This window comes from Meles meles, chromosome 18 (assembly GCF_922984935.1).
Source record: "Meles meles chromosome 18, mMelMel3.1 paternal haplotype, whole genome shotgun sequence".
Lineage (NCBI taxonomy): Eukaryota > Metazoa > Chordata > Mammalia > Carnivora > Mustelidae > Meles > Meles meles.
In genome coordinates, this window is record NC_060083.1 from 50,386,147 (window position 1) to 50,410,134 (window position 23,988).

Consider the following 23,988-nt stretch of genomic DNA (forward strand, 5'->3'; position numbering starts at 1 on the left):
ACCCTGAGATCTTGACCTGAGCCGAAGGCAGAGGCTTAACCCACTGAGCCACCCAGGCGCCCCTAGAGTTCTATTATTAATCTCTAATTTTTCTGAATCTCAGTCTCTAATTTTTTAAAAATTCAGAGCATTGGGGCGCCTGGGTGGCTCAGTGGGTTAAAGCCTCTGCCTTCGGCTCGGGTCAGATCCCAGGGTCCTGGGATTGAGCCCCGCGTCGGGCTTTCTGCTTGGCAGGGAGCCTGCTTCCGTTCCTCTTTCTCTGCCTGCCTCTCTGCCTACTTCTGATCTCTGTCTGTCAAGTAAATAAATAAAATCTTAAAAAAAAAAAAAAAAAAAATTCAGAGCATTCTATTTTACTTCATCATATTAAAAAAGACTTCTTTAATCTATATCACCAGACATGTCATACTAATACAATTCATGATATAATTTTATAACTCTTAACGAACACGTTTAGAAAGCTAGTCATAATGACAAACCAAGAAGAAAAAAAACCAAACTAGATTTAAAAAAGAAAAGGTGAATTGCATCTTCCATTGGAATGCTTAAAATTGAGAAATGGGGCGCCCGCGTGGCTCAGTTGGTTGAGCAACTGCTTTCGGCTCAGGTCATGGTCCCAGGTCCCTGCTCCACGGGGAGTCTGCTTCTCCCTCTGACCCTCTCCCCTTTCATGCTCTCTCTCACTGTCTCTCTCGCAAATAAATAAATAAAATCTTTTTTTTAATTGAGAAATGAATTTATAAAAGGTATGATTTAGTTACTTTAAGTTATGTTTGAGTATTAGAGTTTATTTACCAACATTTAGCTAAGCTTCAGTTCTCGAAGTACTGATCTCTGTCACCAGAGACATGGCTGTGTGGTCCACCAACATTAGGTTTCAGGATTATCACTGACATGTTTGGTATGTCTGGAGGTAAATGCAGAAGGAGCAACAGAAACTCAAAGAGTATTGCTTCACAACTGCCTCTGACTCTCTCCTTGCTCTACACTGATAAAAGAGATCAGTAAGAAATAGAATAGAGGTATGCCAGCCATTCAGCTCTCCTCTCCTAGCAGGCACTGTGTAGCACCTGAACTTAACCCTCCTTTCTTAATCCTAGGAAGAATTAAGTCCTTTCCACTTATGGGAGCCTCTACTGGTAGCAGCAATTACATTCAAAACAGGAGGTAGGAAAGAGAGAAAACAAAGTATCTATAAGATTTACATAAGGAGAACACACAAAAAAAACCCTGAGAGCAATCCCTGGCAGATGAAAATTTAGCAGGTGTAAGTTACTTTTCTTTTAAAAAAACTTTTCATTATAAAATAAAACACAGATGTGGGAAGCAACACAAAATATATTTGTATTAACAAAATAACAGTGTCATACCTTCAGAATGGGCTCCATAGAGGGGCAGGGAAGGTAAAATGATTCTTTTCACTCTGAATAGTAATTTACACTTTTTACCATAAGCTTCTATTAGTTTTTATAGTAACAACTTTTTAAAGACTAAATAAAGTTAAACAAATCCATCAGAATTAAAAAGTAGATTCAAGTCACAAAATTTATCAATTTTTTTAACTGTCTGCTGAAGTCCCACAACTCTGGGGCTGCTCAGGAGCTGAATGATGTTTTAACATTCAAGTCTAAGTAAATCAGATCCCTACCACAGTAACCGCAACATTTTAGAATATTCAAAAAATGTGAGTACTCTTTCTATTCAAGAAAATGCTTTTTACTTTAATAGGAAATATTTATTCATGTTACATCTCGTAGAGAAGGGAAAAAAAAGCCAGAAGAGTTTAATTTGACACATAACATGGCCTCTTAAATACATTAACTTTCATTATTAACCGGCTAATCGTATTCTAAAAGGGAGTACAGGACAGCATTTATGAGGCTCAGAACTCACTTACCTGGTGTGTCCTAAAGATTCTCGCCATATTGGTAGCATCACAACAGGTTTGACTGCACACTCCAAAATCGCTAAAGCCAGGGCAAATTCTCTGGGTTTGCTACACATCTGAACTGCTTTGATCCAATTTGCTCTGTATTTCAGAGGGAGGGGAAAAAGAAGTTACTTCACTTGCTGGTCTTAAATTAAAAGCACAAGAGCTATCATTTCTGTCTCCAGCTCACAGGATGTACATTTCTAGGCTAAGCAGGCTTGAATATATTGCTACTGGGTTCCTACCTCACAGAGTCAGATTTTTTCTCTTATTTATTCATCTTTTGGGGTGCAAAATGGTGCTTTTAATAAAGCATGGGGACAGGACCCATGAATCACAGATTTTCAACACTAGAGGAATCCCAGAGATCAATTACTCTTCCAACGCCTTAAACCTTCTACCGTGTTCTGGAACTTTGACTAGCCTCCTCCTGACTCCAGGGATGAAGATTCTGCTTTCCAGATGCTAATGCTGGCCCAGTAACTTAGAAGTATCCTCACATCCCTAATGTCCTCAGTGTTTTGCTAACTAAAGTGACTTCATTCATCGGTAATGAGTTTCAAGTGAGCACCTGCAATAATCATTTCATAAATGTATATTCACAGCAATAAATGAACCTAAGTTTCCTTTACCTGTGTGAAGCCCAATTTGGATGAAGAAAGGATGAAGGGATATTGTTTTCTAGTTGGGTGATAGTCAGTCTCAGAGTAGATATGGTAAGAACTTTGGACCCATGGACAGAACCATTCCATTTGAACTCTCCTGCTGGAGTCAGACAAAATTTATGTGCAAGATGTCTTCTCTTATCATGATCTTCTCTGTGCTGGTGCTTATTCAAAGCAAATGAATTGGTGGAGTACTGATTGTGGTAGACACGATACTTCCCTTCTTGACCCAACTTAAAGTAATTGTTGATATTTCCTTTCATGACCACTTCCTTTTTGGTGCTCAACCGTGAAATTTCTCCTTGAGAGTTAACTACCAGTACCTGCCCAAGAAAATAAAAAGACTCATTATTCATATCAAATATGTAAACCTGATTAACTGTCTTTCAATAATCTGTAATTTATCATTCCAAATAAAGTTCAGGTATATCTTATGACTAAACTTTTGAAATTTGTAAGTGAAGTTAAAACTGTTTATAATTAACGAACCAAGATTTTCCCATAAAAAGAACCTCTACTAAGTGCCTACTGTATATCAGACATTATGAAGTATTTTTGTGTGTCTCAAATATCAACACAAAACCACATGTGTACATCATTCACCAATCATTACTTCAAGCTTATAATATAAAGGTAGGGAAAAAAGAAGGCATTACATGTACTATTCCCCAAAAAATATATCCCTAAAAATATTTTTTTTTCTGCTCCTTTTATCATTCCAGCTTTCGTATGAGAGTCCATGGATACTTTAAAAGCATGTTTTCAAACAGCTGATCCCAATCCTTTCGTAAACCATGAGATCAACAGTGGATCTTTTTCAATTAAAAAACAAAAACAAGGGGCGCCTGGGTGGCTCAGTGGATTAAGCCGCTGCCTTCGGCTCAGGTCATGATCTCAGGGTCCTGGGATCGAGCCCCGCATCGGGCTCTCTGCTCCGTGGGGAGCCTGCTTCCTCCTCTCTCTCTGCCTGCCTCTCTGCCTACTTGTGATCTCTCTCTGTCAAATAAATAAATAAAATCTTAAAAAAAAAAAAAAATATAATCAACTAGAAGAGAAAATACCAGAGTGCTTCCCACATGGTAAGGCAAAATACTATTTCAGGAAACTTCTGAATGTGTGTACGGGGTTGCTATGAAAAATATACAAAAATCAGCTTAGAAGCTACTGCTTTCAATAAATTCCTAAGAGGGGCACCTGGGTGGCTCAGTGGGTTAAAGCCTCTGCCTTCGGCTCAGGTCATGATCCCAGGGTCCTGGGATTGAGCCCTGCATCGGGCTCTCTGCTCAGCAGGGAGCTTGCTTGCTCCTCCTCCTCTCTCTCTGCCTGCTTCTCTGCCTACTTGTGATCTGTCTGTCAAGTAAATGAACAAAATCTTAAAAAAAAAAAAAAAAAAATTCCTAAGATGTTTAGAAAAGGACATTATACATTCTTGCATATCTACCTTGCAAATAATTCTTAAATATGGGAGACACCACTGTGGCATTGTGTGACTCTTGATCTTTGGGTTGTGAGTCCGAGCCCCACACTGGGTGTAGAGATTACTTAAGAAATAAAAAATAAAAATAAAAATACTAGTGGCGGCTGAGTGGCTCAATCGGTTAAGTGTCCAACTCTTGATTTCAGCTCAGGTCATGATTTCAGGGTTGTAAGATCGAGCCCCTCATTGGGTTCCCTGCTCAGTGAGGAGTCTGCTTGAGATGCTCTCTCTCCCCTTCCCTCTGGCCCCCAAGTATGCATACTCTGTCTCTAAAATAAAAAATAAAACTTTAAAAAGGCGGGGGGGGGGAGGGGGCCACGGGCACCTGGTGACTCAGTCAGTTAAACGTCTGCCTTTGGCTCAGGTTATAATCTCAGGGTCCAGGGATGCAGCCTGTGTCAGGCTTCCCTGCTCAGCAGGGAGTCTGCTTCTCCCTCTCCCTCTGGCCCTCCTCCCTGCTCATGCTCTCTTTCTCATAAACAAATAAAATCTTTAAAAAAATCATTATGGGGGGGGCGCCTGGGTGGCTCAGTGGGTTAAAGCCTCTCCCTTCGGCTCAGGTCATGATCCCAGGGTCCTGGGATCGAGCCCCGCATCGGGCTCTCTGCTCAGTAGGAAGCCTGCTTCCCTTCCTCTCTCTCTGCCTACTTGTGATCTCTGTCTGTCAAATAAATAAATAAAAATCTTTGAAAAAAAAAAAGTCATTATAGGGGCGCCTGGGTTGCTCAGTGGGTTAAAGCCTCCGCCTTCGGCTCAGGTCATGATCCCAGGGTCCTGGGATCAAGCCCCATGTTGGGCTCTCCGCTCAGCGGGGAGCCTGCTTCCCCCTCTCTCTCTGCCTGCCTCTCTGCCTACTTGTGATCTCTCTGTCAAATAAATAAATAATCTTTTAAAAAACTATTACAGCTAGAACCGAGCATTAAATTACCCGTAACTCTTTATTGAAGCCTACAAATAGTGTACTTTTTACCATATGTGAAAAAGAAGCCTCTATCTCTTTAGAACTGTATACAATAAAACTAACCATATAGTAAGAAAGTAAACACCCAATTACAGCATTTCCCTGCATGAACTGAAATTTGGGTAGGCAACTATACTTATTGTATAAAACATGTATTATAAACCTAACCACTTTTTTTTTAAGATTTTATTTATTTATTTGACACAGAGAGAGAGAGATTAACAGCAGGCAGAGAGGCAGGCAGAGAGAGAGGAAGGGAAGCAGGCTCCCTGCTGAGCAGAGAGCCTGATGTGGGGCTCCATCCCAGGACCCTGAGATCATGACCTGGGCCGAAGGCAGAGGCTTTAACCCACTGAGCCACCCAGGTGCCCCAAAACCTAACCACTTTTAATCTGCTACCCATCACACTCTTGGAAGTAGGAAAATACAATTCAAAAGTAGGTCTACAAACTTCCTGCTCTGAGGTCTGATAAATAAAATTATTTCACATTCCAGAGATTTTTGTTTTAAACAGAAAGAACATACCTCTTTGCCCTCCTTAAATAATTTATTTGCTTCATGGGCTGCAGCTGCCACCTGCTGGCTCTTCAGCTGGCTAAGTTTGCTGTCTGGATTCCGTAATCTGGTGATAATTCGAGTTGACCCAGATGCCCCTCTTCCAGCTCCAGAAGACTCACTTATCTCCCCATTAGATTTCTCTGATTTGAAATCACCTGTTGTCAGATGAAAAGCCAAAAGTAATTGCTAACAGTAAGTTATTTATAACAACATCTTATCCAAAATGCTTATCTCACTCACATCTAAGATCCAGAAAGTAAACAAGAAGTCCTTGAATAGCCAAAGCAAATATATTAATTCTTAAAGGTTCTACTTAAAAGAAATTTACTGTGAATCACTCATTATTTTGCAGAAAATTCAAACATGCCAGGTTATCTGTTTCAAAGCTCATCTCTGAGAAAACATGAAAGGCTACTAAAAATGTATAAGCAACAACATCATAACTCAAAATGCGCACTAATAAAACATTGCCTTATATATTCAATATGGATCCTGTACAAAAAGGGTATAATTAATTTTAGAAAGATTTCCATTGAACCTGTTTAAATATCTAATGGTTTAAAGCTTATAAACATAAATGCGAAGTGAATTTTCACCTAAGGAACCTAGAATTATCTGTGTATGCAAGTAATTAGACATGTGAAATCAACTAAATTAGTTTTTTTTATTATAATAAAGACCTCTCATTTTCATAACAACTTATTTTTTAAAGTGACAGACTGCACCACCAAGGGACAGTTACTGCTTTGCCATGAATCTCACTTTGGCTGAAAATTTCTCTACATTCTTAAAACTGTCATATCACTATCTAATTTCCACTGGCCAGAAAGTTGAACAAGAGTTCTCTGTTTAATTTAAACCTCTTTAAAATGAAGAATAATATGTCACTGTCAAATGAAAGGCCAAACATTAAATTTATTATATATTATAAAGATGGGATTTTGAGTAGGGAGAAAAAATTAGATTAAGGAAACTGGCTATTTTGAAAAATATAAAAGACAATTCAGGAAACATTTCTTAATTTTATCTGACCAACACCCTTTCTTTCCTTTGGGAAGATGCTTTTCCTCCACTATAATCATGACTCAATGAGGGCTACAAATCAAGATATCCTACCATACTGGGTGAACAACGTGATCTAGCTTAGCCAGACAGAGCACATCACTGCCTGGTCACAGTGACTGTCCCAGATCTGGCCAAGCCATTCCGCATACTACTCTAATTTGTAAAATGTGGAGAAGGATAAAGGGTCTTGTTTTTTTCTTTTTAAAGTTAAGTTTATTTATTATTTATTTAAGTAATCTCTATACCCAACATGGGGCTTGAACTCACAATCTCGACACCAAGGGTTGTATGCTCTTCCAACTGAGCTAGCCAGGTGCCCTTTTGGTTTTTGTGTTAGTGAACAAAAAGAGTATAAATTAGAGGCTGTCTACTTTTTATCCCACAACATGGGAAAAAACTTTTAATAACACAAGACAATAAGCTCATCGTGGGGAAAAGCGGGGGTGAGGGGAGGGTATGGGCATAAGAGGAAGACCTGTGATAACCTCATTTGACACCCAGGTCTAATAATGCACCTGAAGCTGTCTGTCACTACCTCTAGACTTCCCAATCTAGAATTCCCAAATGAACCAATAAAATTCCCTTTTTTATTTTAAGGGAGTCTGACAGATTTCTGTCACTTACAACCAAAAAATTCTAAATAATCCATAGCATTTTAAGATTTCTGACCCCAAAATATGGCACTGACTGAATCAAGATAGGTAAGGGATATCAGGGGTTTTTCCATTCCAACCTGGAAAGCTAGAAACCTTCAATGTGTGACAGAAAAGCAATTTAATCAGACTATTGACAATTTTCTCTTGGGTCTCAGACCATGAGTCTACCCATGCTTAAATTTTATGCCAAGATACTGAACTATGGTGGCTACTTCATGGGACCATCTATACGGCCCTACAATAAAGACTTTTGGGACAGCATCTGACCTAAGCTGGACTTTCTAAAAGCAGAAAGGGAAGGCACAGTTTAAAAGCCCTTCAATTTAGAGCCAATCCATCCAGTACAGCTGGGAGTCAATCCTTTGACACTTGCTAAGGTGTTTTATTTTAAAATTTATTTATTTATTTATTTAAGTAATCTCTACCCTCAACGTGGGGCTCGAACTCTTGACCCAGAGATCAAGAGTTGCATGCTCTTTTGACTGAGCCACTCAGGCACCCTGACACTTGCTAAGTTTAAAAAAATAAGGGAAAAGAGGCAGAAAATTTATCCTTAGAGGTAAGACTTAAAAGGGCCGGGAAAGGGAACAAGGCTTATCTAACACCCCCTGCCCAAAGGCCACATTCCTCCTATTATAAAGGACTGAATCACTACCATGCAGTCTGGAGGCAGAGTACAGAGTGCTTTACTCCAGCCCCTACAGCTCATTGTTTAAGGATGGCAGGAGGCAGAATTCTGCCCAAGCAGGACTTTATTCACCTGAAGTCTAGGAAATTGGGTCTGCAAAGCAGACCAACAGAACAAGTAGAGGGGCTTTACCCTCAGAGACGCTAAGCAGAGTTTTTGGGTATTGGGCATTAGGCTGGGTACCCAAGCAATCTATGAAGGAGTCCTACAGCCAGATCCCCAGCAAACCATCCCTGACAACAGCCAGCAGGAACTAAGCTGCTAAAGCAGAATGGCCTCCAGAAGGGGGATCTTCCCAAATACTCCTCACATTTCACCCACAGCCATCCTCCCAAATAAACAAGGGCAGCCAGACGTATCAAAAAACACCCACCACTATCAAGATAACAAGTGTGACAGGCAGTTAAGTTCATAATTTGGTTCATGGATTGTGAGATTGAGAGAAGCTATATCCAGACCTAATCAGAAATAATACACAACACACAGAAATTCTAAAGTTATAACTACCAGAGGTAATTTTGGGAAGTTTTTGGAAAAAACCTCCAGTTGTAGGTGAGATCTTTGCACTGTTAGGCAGAAGCATTTTTGAATTTAGGTAAATATGTTTGTGCTGAGCTACCAAAGGGTGTAACTGTGGGGGTATTTGTTTCCTATATCTGTAGCATTCCTCTTTCTTTGGAAAACCATTCCTACCCACTTCAATCATAAACTTTTGCTGGAGCCATCAATTATAATACCTTGCCTGCCCTGGCCACAGGGGTGGGAACAATATGTCCAAGATAGGCCACTCAAATTCCTTCCTCAAGGACTTTTGATTTGGAGCAGGAGTAGGGGCCTTGCCTTTGGGTCACAGACCTTGGAAAGATAGGAATACAAACCGCTGATGCCATCTTCCCTGCCACTTGGAAAAAGCCTGTCTGTATTAGGAGAGAATGAAGTTAACACACAAACATATGCACATCAAAAGGTGGAGAGAAAGAGAGGAAGACAGAAAAGCTTTGATACCTGGGGGTCCAGTTATGCCTCATGATGGTCTGGACTTCCCAATTACATGAGCTAGTTAATTCCCCTTTTCACTTAAGCTAGTTTAAGCTGGTTTGGTAGCTTGCGACTGAAAACAAGTTCTAATTAAAACAGATCTCCATCTCCTACCATACACAAAATTATACAGCAGAATTAAAAACAAAGTTACACAGTATTATGTGAAATTACTGTAAAACATATGTATGTGCTTGGGATAGGATCTTCCTTAGTAAGACACAAAATCCAGACAAACCCTGAAGAAAAAGATTAATAAATTTAACTACATAAAAATATAAAAATTTCTGTGTAACAAGATAACAGGAAGAGTTAAAACAAGCAATGACTGTATAAGTATATACATAAAAACAAAAGATAGCAGCCATAATACACAAAGCATTCCTAAGACTCATCAAGAAAAACTATCAAAACGCAACAGGAAAAAATGAGCAAAAGATATGAATAAGCAATTCAGTGAAAATTCAACAAACACATAACGAGAAACTAAACACATTAGTAAGCAGAGATAAGCACATTTTTAAATGAAATACTTTTCATCATTAGCAAAAAAGAGACCGATGTTGAATTCAGGTGAGAGTATGAAAAAACAGGTATGTAAATTATTGGTATAAATCCTTTTTAATGTAAAACTAAGCAGCAGTCATCGCTATTTTAAAAATGTACCTACCATTTGACCCAGCAATTCCACTTACTGTTCCTACAGTGCCAGAAATACTTGCATAAGAAATACTTGCATAAGTACAGAGTTATATGCTGAGGATGTTCCAAAAAAAAAAAAAAAAAGGGCACCACTATAAAAACTGTTAACAGCCTGTATGTCCACTAACAGAGAAATGGTAATGAATTAATGTTCATCCATACTGTGGAGTACCATGCAGCAGTTAAAAAAAAAAAAGGAATGAATTCAATTTATATCATGAAAGATCCCCTACATACATTACTGAGTGAAAAAAAGCAAGATGCAGAACAATGCATGCAGAATGATTCCATTTATGTTAAAAAAAAAATTAAAAAAAAAAACCTTTTGGTAAACATACATACATTAATGTAACCACATGGAGAAAGACAGAAAATGTTACACACCAAATTGTTGACGGTGGTTACCTTTGGGGAGGGGGTACTAAAAAGATTTGTTTCTTCCTGTGCATTTGCATTTTTTAAAATAAAAACAATGACAAGTGCTACTTGTGTTCAAAAAAAGAAAAAAAAAAGGAAAAGAAAATCTAAGTCTTCCCACCCCATCAAACATTTATTTAAAAAATTAAAAATCAAAAAAATTAAAAAGTTTCGCTTTAATGGATGAAGTGCATTCTTACCTATCTCTTCTTGAATAGAGACAGGTGTATGAGACTCTCTTTCTCCATTTTCAGGCTCATCAGCTGCCTTAGCAGATTCACTCTGGGAGGAATTTAGTTCACTGCTGCTGCTACTGTTTTCCAGATTAGGCTGGATGGAGGTAGTGGTAGCACTAGTGTTACTGCTGTCACATGTCTTGTTAGCTTCTTCTAGAAAAATAGAATATCTGATTTTTAGATTAGAAATCACATGAAAAGTAACTACTTTGTCAGAAGACATTTAACTGTTTGAGGACTGCATTACAGAGCTAGGATTTAAAAAGGAAAGCTGCTGATGTATGAAGAATGCAATGTCTGAGATCTATAAGCAACACCCTGTGAGTTATTTTTGAAGTCTCTCAGTCTACCAAACTCAGACTCTTATCATCTCAGTCTCTACACAAGGCAGAAAATCTTTCAGAAACTCCAGAGCTGAAGAAGAATAATAAAGTGATATAATTATCCCACAAAACATAGCAGTGGTTTTGAGACAATCCCTCAAAATCTGAAATTTATACTCTCCCTTCAAAAAAGTAGTCAAACAGTATTAGAAATAGCATTAAACTGCATTATTTATCTCTAAGATTTTCTGCTTGAATTCTGTGCTCCCAAATTAACTAGAAGGTAATGCTGAAATCACTGTCAATTTTAAGAACAATTTAATAGTTATCACTAAGAAAACTTAGCAATAACTAAGTAATCACTAAGAATACTTAGTGATAGCTAAGTATATCCCTAAAAATATATAAAAATGAACACGACCATTAACTGAAAGCCTAGGTTTTTCCATGGTAGTTCAGAAATTAAGGCCCTCCTTCCTTCTGTATTTCATTTTGTTACTAATATCTTAGTGACACCTTTAAATCTTTCAATCACCTAAGTTAAAAAGTGGTTGGCGGTATATCACAAAGGCTATCCCTAATGTATAGTGAGCTCCTATTATTTTTTTAAGGAAAAAAGTCTCAATAACCTGATAGAAAAATCAAAAAATCTGTAAGAAGTCACAAAGAAATGAAAATGTCTTTAAAGATTTGGGAAAATGCTCACTAATTCAAACCAAAAGAAATGCAAAGTAGAACTATATGGAGTTTCCCAGCTATGTGGTTGGCAAAAATCCAAGATTCACAATACACTCAGGTAAAGAGGCAATTTGTTAATAGGCACCTCCCCACAATACAGCAGGAGTGAAAAATGGGGCAAAGTGGATTAAAAAGGAACTGACAATATATCCATACATGCACTCCCAACCTACCAATCCCATGTCCTAAAATCTATCCCAAAATACACTGGTAAAAATACAGAGCTATTCACTGCAGAATTATTTTTAATGGCAAAAAACCTACACAAAATGTCCATCAATGGGGGCACTCACTAAATAAAAGGTGATATACACAACGAGATATCATGCACCATAACAAGGAGTGGGGAGAGCACCAGATCCACACATGAATAATTAAATGTAAAAAGTGCAGAAGCAGTTACAGTATCCTAGCTTCTGTGTGAGAAGGGGAGAGAAATATAAATTTATAGGTAGATTATGACTCTGTTAACAAAAATTTTAAAACACTGGAAAAATAAGCAAAAATTAACAAATGTGGCTACCTATGAGGGAAGGAAAGGAAATGATTACCTAGAAGGAAAGTATGGATATGAAAACTCTCTGTATACAGTTACAGTGTGATTTTGGAATCATGTAGATGTTTTACATTTTTCTAAAAATTAAAATTAGGAATGTAATCCCTAAAAACTAAAAACTGAAACAAATTAACCTATTTGTATATCAAGCTGTTGGTATAACCACACAGAGAAAAAAATTATTTTAAGTGACTTTGGAACACAGTATTTTGACTGTATGTCCTTACTAGAAATATGGCATAAGGATGAATAAAGAACTATAAAAATCATCTTAAATGCTATTCAGTAGTCGTACTGTCAGCAGTAATATTGGTATTACAAAATTACTATAATATATAAGATCATTTCTTATTAATGTACACCAAGATGTTAATAAGATATATATTAATGATATATTGTTATTAACGACATCTGTATCAGGACAAAGTAAATGTGTAATTAAGTTACTACTCTGTTAGGGACTAAAGTTTTCAGTGTCAGGGAAGAGATACAAGTTTAAAACCAAGGGGGGAAAAAGAGAGAAAAAGAAAAAACAGAACACCCAATACAATCCTCAATCTGAATATGAAATGTCAATATGAACTGATGACCTTTTTCTTTTCAAAAATACATATTTCCTAATACCACCTACCAAAAAAGCCTAAAGGCAATGACAGCCCAAGAGCAGTAAATATCTCGGCCCAGACTGTGGTCTCTAAATATCGTTCCCCACTAAAAAAAACCAGGACTTCTTGGAGTAATGACTGATTCCAGGTCTGGGGCAGGAAATATGTAAGATAAGCCTCATACATCTTACTTTGTCAAAAAGCAGGGAAGCTATCTAAGACTACCAGGGTCATGAAAAAAGGACTCAAAAGCCAACATGAGTTCAAATGGATATTTAAAACGAGAAAGCCATGCTCCTGTATAGAAGTCCCTAACTCATGAATCAACACTGAAAGTAACTGGACACCAACTCCTGATTCTGAAAAATAATTCAGCATTTATTCCTGCTCTAACTAGATTTCAAGTATTCAAACAGTCTCAGCTAACAAGGGAAAATTCTTCACAGAATTCCAGTTAAACAAATTCAGAAAAAAGACAGAATTAAAAACTACCACATTATAATCTTCAAACAAGGAACTGATCCTGAAATGATCATCAATTAATGAGAGGTTAACAGGAAACTTTACCATGTCACTACCTGAACTCACTGACCAACTTCAGCATTTATAAAGGCAAACCATAAAAAGACATCACGAGGCTTTTGATGCCTTATAATACGAAGTACCCAGCACAAAGTTATGGAATATTCTTGCCAAAAATAGTTTAAAATGATTTTAATCAAGATTTTGAATAAATTGAAGAACACTAAGAGGAAGGGAACAGACAAATCCCAAATGTAGGATATCCCATAGGAAGATACACTGTGATTCTTCAACAAGTCAACAGTGTACAGAGGAAGAATGTCGGCGAAGGTGAGAACACTCTAGACTAAGAGACTCAAAAGATAACAATAGCAACAGACATGTCATATGGGAACCTTATCTGAAGTTACTACAAACACAACAAATGTAAAAAAAAAAAAATTTTTTTAAAGAGAGCAAATTTTGTGCTCGCTTCGGCAGCACATATATTAAAGAGAGCAAATTTTAAATAACAGAACAGTAGATGATACTAAGGAATCGCTATCAATTTTATTAAAATGACAATGTAATTATGTAGAAAATGTTCATATTTCTCTTATGTTTTAGAGATGTATGTAAGATTGATATAACTCAATGTCTGGGATTTGCTTTAAAATACTGCAGTCGGAAAAGAACCCAAAATCAAATTAATGAGAAAGGGGGAGAAAAAAAACAAACCTGTGGTATAGTTGCACAGAGGAATATTACAATGCAATTAGCAACATACAATATTATATTATTACTATAATATAAAGTGAAAAACTGAAGTTCCAAAAAGTTACACTTAACACAATACACTGAAAAATACACATTTAACACTATACACTCGTAGTAAAGTTTAAAACTAAAAACAGAAATACATAGTTTTTAGAAAATTATGTAAATCAACTCAATGAAGCAAAAGCATGTGAATTATATATCACTTTGACTTCCAGTATCAACAGTCTTGATTCTACTGTGTATCCCTTATAAAAACAAAAGAAGATGTTAGTGAACACAGGATTCAAAGTGACAACTACTTCAGGTAGGGGAGAAGGAGGCAGGGGACGAACTTGGGGAAGTGATTAAAGATGCAGGTTAGTATCAAAGCAGGACTTAGTTTTGTCTGGGTGACAAGTTCCTAGGTGTTTAGTTTCATTATTAAGTAATTTAAAACCTGAATGAATAAATTAAGGGATTCTATGCAATGACCAATGATGAATACTATTAACTAAGGACTGTGATTTATCTGACAATGTACGCCTCGAATCAAAGAGGAAAATATTTTTTGAGCCAAAAAAAGAAAAAACAAGGAGTTAAAAAAAAACACGGGTGAAGCAAGTATGACAAATCTTGATAATTCTTTTTTACATAAGTATTAGATATACGGTAATGTGGATGTGGTCATTATACTATTCTCTTAACTTTTATGTAGTTTGAAAATGTCTCTAGTATAAAAATTTTTTATGAAGGATTTCAAAATGTCAAATTTAACATCTGACAGCTCTAAACCAGTAGTAAAATCAACTCAGAAAAATCTGAACAAAAGAAGTCTCTCACAAATAGTATCAAATTCTTCACTAACCATTCTTTTCACAGCTATAAGATCTGTATTTGTGAAGTGTAGTAGTCCTAATGTATAATGGTTTAAATATCATCTTCTCAATATATATAATATATATAAACTAATATATATATAAAGATAATATATAAATAACAATATAAAAAGATATCCCCTCGTGACCTCAGAGTGCACTGTCCCATAGAATCATAAGAAAAATTGTAGACCAGCCCACCAAAACTTTTTTAGTATATAATATACTCCAAGTATGGTAAACTAAGAAAATTCTGGGATAGGAACTTAAGAGATTCTGACTATACACATCTTAAAATACTTTAGAGAAAGTGTTTTCTGCTATTGGGGAGATAATGGTACTTCATACAAGAACAGGCAATCAATCCCTTACCAGGTATTCTCATCTAAAAAAGCCAAAAACCCACTGAAAGCAAACTGAATTCAGAATGTATCTATTTAAACTCTCAAGGTAATAATAAACTAAAGACTACCACAAATTCATAAAACATAGTTTTGTTAGTTCATCCAAAGTTAATCTGTCTTAAGTGGAAAACAGTGTTTTCCTCCATTTCAGTTTAGAATACTGATTTTGGTTGTCGGTTTTTGCTTTTTTTCTAAAGTAGGCTCCATGCCCAGTGTGGAGCACAAGGCACAGCTCAAACTCGTAACTTCAGATCAGACCTGAGCTGAGATCCAAAGTTGAATGATTAACCTACTGAGCCACCCAGATGCCCTGGCTGTTGTTGTTGTTTTGAATAATTGTTCTAGGGGAGCCTGGCTGGCTCAATCAGAAGAGCATGTGACTCCTGTTCTTGGGGCCATGGGATTGAGCCCCACCTTGGGTGTAGAAATTACTATAAATAAATAAATAAACAAAAAAGCGAACTTTAAGCTGTTCTATAACTCTTTACTTCTTTACTTCATTTGGCTACAGACTGAGGAAATCTGAAGCAGTTGCTTCAAAATACCACCAAGAAGGTTATCACCTACCAAGATGTATATTTTAAACTTCAAAGTCCAAATTTCTAGCCATATGGCAAATATTATGGGTTTTGGCATTTACAATACTATTTTCATTAGACATGACACTGTCAACGAATCAATTACAGGGTAAGTTTTATAGTTATCCCTCAAACCAAAATTACATGTAGATCTTGATCTTCAACTTCTGAACAGTAACACCAAAACCTAAAAAACAAAATTCTAAGCAAAAAAACTACAAAGAAAAAAAGTAATTTTTCTATCTGGTTAAAAGGGGAATTTTTTTAACGGAAAAAATTGAGGTAAAATAGCTAATCAGAAAGTATACAACTATAAACTAAAACCAAACCTACTAAAAAGGATAAGAAAGAAAAGATTATTTAACTGCAGAAGCTCAAAAGCTTATGGATCAACTCAGTGAGGCTAATACACTGGTTTAGCATCAACTTCCAATAGCCTATCAACTGAATTTCCCTTAAAAAAAAGGGGGGGGGGCGCCTGGGTGGCTCAGTGGGTTAAGCTGCTGCCTTCGGCTCAGGTCATGATCTCAGGGTCCTGGGATCGAGTCCCGCATCGGGCTCTCCGCTCAGCGGGGAGCCTGTTTCCCTCTCTCTCTCTCTGCCTGCCTCTCTGTCTACTTGTGATCTCTCTCTGTCAAATAAATAAATAAAATCTTTTAAAAAATAAATAAATTTTTTAAAAAAAGGATTTTATTCATTCATTTGAGAGTGCGTGAGCACGAGCTGGAGGGGCAGAGGGAGAAAGAGAAGCAGGCTCCCCATGGAGCAGAGCGCCCAATGCAGGCCTTGATCCCAGCACCCCGGGATCATGACCTGAGCTGAAGGCAGATGCTTAACTGACTGAGCCATCCAGGCACCTCCAACAAATTTCCCTTGTAGTAAAATTCAAAACTAAAGCAAAGTCCCTATCTTTTAAGATGTCATTATTCCCAAAAGTTAATCGTTTAAATCAGTATGTTCCTTTAGTTTAACTTTATAGCAGTTAGAGTTTCAGAATGTCCATGGAAACATTTTCAGAACAATTATATGGAAATGAAGCCAGTTTTATCTACTGCTGATATGTTCTTTAATCCCAGGCATTAAATCTGGAGGCATTAACTTAAAACAAATGCTATCTGCATTGTTTGAATATAAACTCTCAGGAGTGAATTTGACTTTAAGATGCTAGCAAGTCATGTGTTCTTTTCTCCACTTTTAAATTTAAAACTCGACATTCTGGTACAAAAAGATTCTAATCTAAAATCCAGGACAAAAGTGTAATTCTGAAACTAAACCTCTAGTTAATTACAAAGAAGTAATACTAAACAGCATACTTGCTACATGGGGATGTTTTTGGCAACATAACCATTTTCATGAACTGAAGTGAAATGTCTGGAACACAGATACAAGAAAAAAAATCTAAGGAATATTAGAGAATATAAGGATATTAAAAGATTAGTATTTTTAAGTGATGGCTACTAACCTTCCCCAAAATATGGCCCAACTTTTCAGTTTAATCTTCAATCTTTGCCACATAAAAATCTGATCACTGATCATACCCAATATGAAATCACATCTGCGTGTTGTTTCTCATGTTCTCACTCCCATAGATTTTTTTACCATGAATTTATAATTTTTCCTTTACATAATATCATTTACTGTATCACATCAAAATGACAGTACTCTCTGATAAGATGATAAGATTTATGTCAAAATATAGCTTGAAATAATATACATTTACTTCTTTTCTTCTGAAGATTTCTTTAAATTTTTTTTTTAAACAATCTCTACACCCAACACAGGGCTTGAACCCACAACCCCAAGATCAAGAGAGACACTCTTCACTGGGCCAGCCAGGCTCCCCGATATACATTTACTTCTAAAGAAATCTGAAAGTAGATGTATTTTTTTTTTTAAGATTTTATTTATTTGACAGAGTGCATGGGTGGGGGCAGAGGTAGAGAGAGAAGGTAAAGCAGAGTCCCCACTGAGGAGGGAGCCCAACCAGGGACTCGATCCCAGGTGTCCCAAGATCACAACCCCAGCTGAAGATAGACGCTCAACCAACGAGCCACCCAAGTGCCCTAAAAGTAGATGTATTTCTAAAAAGATTCTGGATATATTTCTAAAGAAATTCTAGGGGTGCCTGGGTGGCTCAGTCAGTAAAGCATCTGCTTTCAGCTCAGGTCATGATCCCAGGGTCCTGGAATGGATTAAAAGCAAGCTGTTGTAGCTTAGAAATTTTACTAAAGATAAAGGACATTTTATGGGACACCTGGGTGGTTCAGTCAGTTGAGTGTCCAACTCTTGATTTCCCCTCAGTTCACAATCTTAGGGTTGTGAGTTCGAACCCTACATCAGGTTCTGCACTCAGCAGGGAGACGGCTTGAGATTCTATTCCTCTTCTCTGGCCCCTCCCCCCACTTGCATGCGTGTCCTCTCTCTAAAATCAATAAATAAATCTTACCAAAAAATAAAGATAAATGATATTTTGCAATAATAAAGTTAATTCAACAAGAAATATAAAGACTATGTGCACCTAATTAGATAGCCTCAAAGTATATAATGCAAAAACTGAAAAAAAATTAAGAGAAAAAGGCAACTCCACAGTAAACTGAAGTAATTTTAAAGTGTCTTACAGAGAAGAAAGAGGAAAAAAAATAGCAAGGATAGAGATCTGAACAACACAATTCAAAACCTTGATCTGACTGCCCAATATTGTACCCAACAACTAAAAATACATATTGATAAATAAGACATTTCTCAATATTAATCATAAACTGAACCATAAAAACCTCAACAACTACTCTGACTGCAGTAAGTTAAGCTAAAAATCAATAGCAAAAAAAAGATAACCAGAATGGGTTAAAAAGGAAACTATCTCATAATGAGAATCAGAAAACATTTTAAACTGAATGACAAAGACAATATATAAAAGTTTGCAGGATGCAGCTATGGCAGTACATAAAGGGAAAATCATAGCCTTGACAGACTAGAAAAAATAAGTAAAAACTAAAAATTATCAAAGCATCCATCTTAAGGAGCCAGAGGAGAAATAATATTGCATCTAAATGTAAGTATCAACTAGGATACCCTTTTGGAGGAGCTCTTTTTTTTTAATACAACCAAAAACAATGATAAAAATTAAAAATTTTAGGAGCACCTGGGTGGCTCAGTCATTAAATGTCTGCCATTGGCTCAGGTCATGATCTCAGGGTCCTGGGATGGAGCCCCACAACGGGCTCTTTACTCAGGAAGAAGCCTGCTTCCCCCCCCCCCCCCGCCTACTTGTGATCTCTGTCTGTCAAATAAATAAATAAAATCTTAAAAAAAAAATCAGGGATGACTTGGTGGCTCCGTCGTTAAACGTCTGCCTTCGGCTCAGGTCATGATCCCAGGGTCCTGGGATCAAGTCCCATATCAGGCTCCTTGCTCAGCAGGGAGCCTGCTTCTTCCTCTGCCTGCTGTTCTCCCTGCTTGTGCTCTCTCTCTTCTCTCTCTCTCTCTCTGACAAATAAATAAGTAAATTAAAAAATCAATGTAAGGGGGTGCCTGGGTGGCTCAGTGGGTTAGGGCCTCTGCCTTCAGCTCGGGTCATGATCCCGGAGTTCTGGGATCAAGCCCCGCATCGGGCTCTCTGCTCAATGCGGAGCCTGCTTCCTCCTCTCTCTACCTGCTTGTGATCTCTCTCTGTCAAATAAATAAGTAAAATCTTAAAAAAAAAAAAAAAAAATCAATGTAAGTACTTCTGCTTCCAGATGGAGCAGAGGGACTGGAATTAACCCTCTGTCATGAAAACAACCACAAACGAAAAAGACACCACAAAAGAGAAAACAAAGGAACTGACAGGTAGTTTACCAAAAAAGGTAGCCAAATGGCCTGTGTATACATATAGTTAACAAATATGTGCATATACACATAGCATACACACAGACACACACAAAAGTGCTCAACATCCTTAGTCACAAGTTCAAACCAGATATCCCTATAATGCCATCAGAATGACTAAAATAAAGGAGAAAAAAACGAATGACACTGATGATACCAAGTTTTAGCAAGGTTGCAGAGGAGCGAGAACTCTCACAGACCACTGATGAGTGGGAACTTGCATAACCACTCTAGAAAGCTACCCATTTCTATTAAGATGAGCATACACAACCTGAATGACCCGGGAAATCCAGCTAGACTTATACCTCCAGAAAGGCACATATAGGAGCATAAAAAACATGTAAAAGAATATTCACTGTAGCATTATTCACAATTGTCCCCAAATGGGAAACCACTCAAATGCCTATCAACACAGAAAACGAATAATCATAATTAATTAGTAATTGGTCACTATATATCTCTGTAATAGAATATCACACTGCAATAAAACAGAATGTCCTACTATTACAAGCAACATCTGGATGGCTCTCATATATTGCTGAGGTAAAAAAAATGGACATCAAAAAGTACATACTGTTTCATACCATTTATGATCTTTTTAAAAGGCAATCCTAACTGCTGTAGAAGTCAAGACATAATTGCTTTTGTGAGGATGGGCATAGTGGTGGCTACGGGGGACATGATGTGGTTACAGAGGTATGTTTTATCAAACTGTTTACTTAACACTTACGCACTTTACCATGTTATATTTTAATGAAAAAGTTTACCAAAAAAATATTTCCATAAAAAACAACCTTCCAATCTGACAGTCTTCTATTGATAAGCCTGAGTCATTAAATCAGGTGTCTGACGACATTTTGAGGTTTAGGAAAGAAAACCAATGAGATGCTTTCTATCACAGTTATTGTTTCTCATCTACCTAGAATAATCCCCCTCTCCAGTTCTTGTAATACCACATCTCATGTATGGCCCAAAGAGAGTGGTCCAGGGATACCACAAAGTACCCAGCACACTGCCAGGCATCTGGCACTCCATAAATACTTGTTGAATAAATGAGTGCATGGAGAAAGAGACAGAAACAGAAGGAAGCAGGGAGTCTTCTATGTAACTACATTACGGTCTTCTATGAGGATCAGAACTCTACCATTAGGCCCATCTACTGCCCACTGGAAAGGAGAATCCTCAAGGGCCTTGACTTTGTCTGTTTTGGTCACTGATACATTCCCACTAGTGTTGTAAATTTTAAAGTCAGGGAGCTACTAAAATGTTTGTCTACATTAAATATACCAAACTCCTCTTTAAAAACTGGTGTGGTGTGTTTAATGTATGTCTTTAAAAATGCTTTTCACATTGTTTTGGAAACAAGTATGAGACTACCAGGTTTTTAGGTTTAGTTTCATTTTCTAGTCTAGTCAAGGAGAGGGCTGTAATTTACTAAATGGTCAGGTTTTGAATTTATAGCCTCCAGCTCTCTGGCACTCTGATCCCGCTAATGAACCCAATCAACTTCTTACAGCAACTGACAATTGCTATTTGCTCCCACTTCTTGTTCAGGATCTCATCTAAATCGATTTTTTGTGACCTACACATGAAAAAACCAACTGAACGCAAAGTTTAAATACGAAGTTTAAATACTATACTGAAAAAACCAATTGAACGCAAAGTTTAAACACCAAGTTTAAATACTACTACTGAACCTTAAATGTATAATTCAACTCACTCACTGTTATTTTTTACTGGCTAGGCCTTCTCCCTCTTTCAAAGCCTTGACTGTTTACAGCAATAACAACAATAGCCAGCATTTACTGAGCAATCAACACGTCGGGTACTACCCTAAGTCTTGTAAGTCTTGTAGATAATAGTATTTCATCTGGCATCCCTTAAAAGTATACCAAGATAAGAGTTTCTCCCTTAAACCATTCTGGTAGCAAAAGAACAAATGTCTCAGAGACATTAATAAACTGGTAATAAATAATGTAAAAGCAAATGTCTGCTAAAATCTGTGCATAGCTGTTACTCTACTGTGTTTGGTTTAAGAACCAAACAACTAACCAGTATATAAACCTACTAGTAAGAATGAGGTTCATGGGAGCCTGGGTGGCTCAGTGGGTTAAGCCGCTGCCTTCAGCTCAGGTCATGATCTCAGGGTCCTGGGATCGAGTCCTGCATCAGGCTCTCTGCTCAGCAGGGAACCTGCTTCCTCCTCTCTCCCTCTCTCTACCTGCCTCTTTATCTACTTGTGATCTCTCTCTGTCAAATAAATAAATAAAAATCTTAAAAAAAAAAAAAAAAGAATGAGGTTCACAATAACTATCAATCTAAAAGCATAAAGAATATTTTAATAAGTATTTACCAAGGATGTAATCATAATTCCAATAAAAATGAAATTCTCTTCACAATTTTGGGGGTCTAGTACTCTGGCTTCCAAATTCTGATTCATAAAGATATTAAGTTGTAATACTGTAATATTTTAATTGGACAGGACCTAGAGATCTAATCACAGAATTATAGATCTCTGATTCTCCAGTCCATTCAATAAAGGACTTGTGCTGAAATCATCTCTGATAGGTCAGGCAGGTATCAACATTACTTATTCCTTAATGAAATGATCTCTGATACGTATTTACTAAATGAATCAAGTAAAAGGGAATTTATTACTTCTATTTTCTAAACAGCTGTAGTTTAAAGTGGTTAATATTTACTCATAATATTCCTATTATTTCTACTTATTTGACTTAATATCCTACATCACAAAGAGAAGTCTAATCCCCCAGCCAACTTCTCAGTGGACAATTACATTATTTCCAATCTAGCTTTCTCTTGATACCAAGTTTAGTCTTTTCTAGGCTCAAAATTTTGTTGTATTTCACCAGTTAGCACAGTTTCCAGACTTTTCTTCATCTTAATCAACAATCTCTCATTAGGATAAAATACGGTGACCTTATTATTGTGATTCTTTTGGACCCTACACATACATCTGTACATGTAATCTAATGTTACATTTGTTACTAATTTAATGTTACTGGTGTTTTCAGCAATAGTTCACTGTTTATAAGTACTCAGTTGAAAGCAGTCACACAAGAACTGTTAATCATCAAAATCCTTCAAATTACAAAACAGGGACATTGAGTCCTTACTAGATTAAATACGACATTAACTTAATGGCAGAAGTGGATCTAGAATCAAGCCTTCCAACTGTTAACTAATGCTGTCGTTCTTCTCAACACATCAGAATCCTACCCCCAGGAGCAATGACAGTACCACAAGTTGGAAAATACACGATATTCTTATAATATATAGAAAAAAATCATTAAGGACTTCCAGCAAGGTATTAGCTACGATTCTTAATTTGCGGTGGGATTACCAGTGTTTATTTTGTTTTGCTCACCTAAATTTTCTAGTTTGCTTTTCAAAAAATACATATAGCTCCTATAATAAAAATTATTTTTCGTTAAAAAAAAAAAGGCACAAGGAAAGGCATAATGACATTCTTTGCATGTGATATAACTTACTTCAAGTACAATTTTAATTTTAAAAAGCTTAAAATATGGATTATTGATTAACTTAACATTTTCAATGTCAAAATATATCTTGCAAAAAATGTTTTGTGACAATGGTTTTCTATCATAACATTATGGTTTGAAATGTTTAAAAAACTACACAAGCACATGCAAACATAAATTAATTTGTTAGTACATACAGAACTGGAATGGTCAAATCATTCAACACGGAGCCATTAGTATGTAAGTACTTAAAACCAAAATATCTGCCACTATGATCTGATGATAAAATATACAAATAAGTCTATTAGTCAAAACCAGCTAAATGAACTTTAAGAAGCATGAAGAGTATGATGAGTTTCAAGCACTAACTGCAAGAACATGTGTCAAACTCCAAATGTTAGGTGACAATTTAGCAATCAGGGATGGCACTTATATAAGCAAGCAGCATGAATGAACACATACTTTAAAATTTCAGGTGACATTCAGCTTTTACTACAAAAGGGAACGATTCCCCCCATTACAGAGGCATTGATACACTGCCCTCTGTACCTGGCACATCCTGGGGGAGCTCAGATGCCACCTTCTTCTCTGCCATGTTGCTGCTATCGTGGGTTTCTGAGAGACACCCCACGGGACTCCTCCCTTCAGAGGGACTAGTCTCTTCTGAAGAAGCATTTGCTGTGTTGTCGCCAAGATTTGCTGACACAGAGTTACCTTTATCCCCAACTTCTGTTGGCTCTACAGTAAAATGCACAACAAAACTTTAAAGATATCCTTTAAAATTGCTTAAGGACAAATGGCCACATTCAATCAACTACTAAAAATGAACGATCACCAAGAAAACGTGCTTTTATTTGATGGCCATTTTGAAGCAATTAGATTCTGG

General features: G+C 36.9%; 1 protein-coding gene across 12 annotated transcripts in view; it reads right to left on the minus strand.

Annotated features, from left to right (window-relative positions):
• BPTF (bromodomain PHD finger transcription factor) overlaps positions 1-23,988 on the minus strand; it is a 159,568-nt gene that overhangs the window by 68,292 nt on the left and 67,288 nt on the right. For 8 of the 12 annotated variants that reach the window (XM_045984104.1, XM_045984107.1, XM_045984103.1 and 5 more), the window contains exons 5-9: positions 23,652-23,840; positions 10,358-10,546; positions 5,559-5,746; positions 2,563-2,918; positions 1,898-2,029 (exon numbers count right to left, since the gene is read on the minus strand). In XM_045984104.1, coding sequence (XP_045840060.1) covers positions 1,898-2,029; positions 2,563-2,918; positions 5,559-5,746; positions 10,358-10,546; positions 23,652-23,840 — 1,054 coding nt within the window. The remainder of the gene's footprint in view (positions 1-1,897; positions 2,030-2,562; positions 2,919-5,558; positions 5,747-10,357; positions 10,547-23,651; positions 23,841-23,988) is intronic. The other 4 variants (XM_045984113.1, XM_045984110.1, XM_045984109.1 and 1 more) reach the window with 3 other exon arrangements.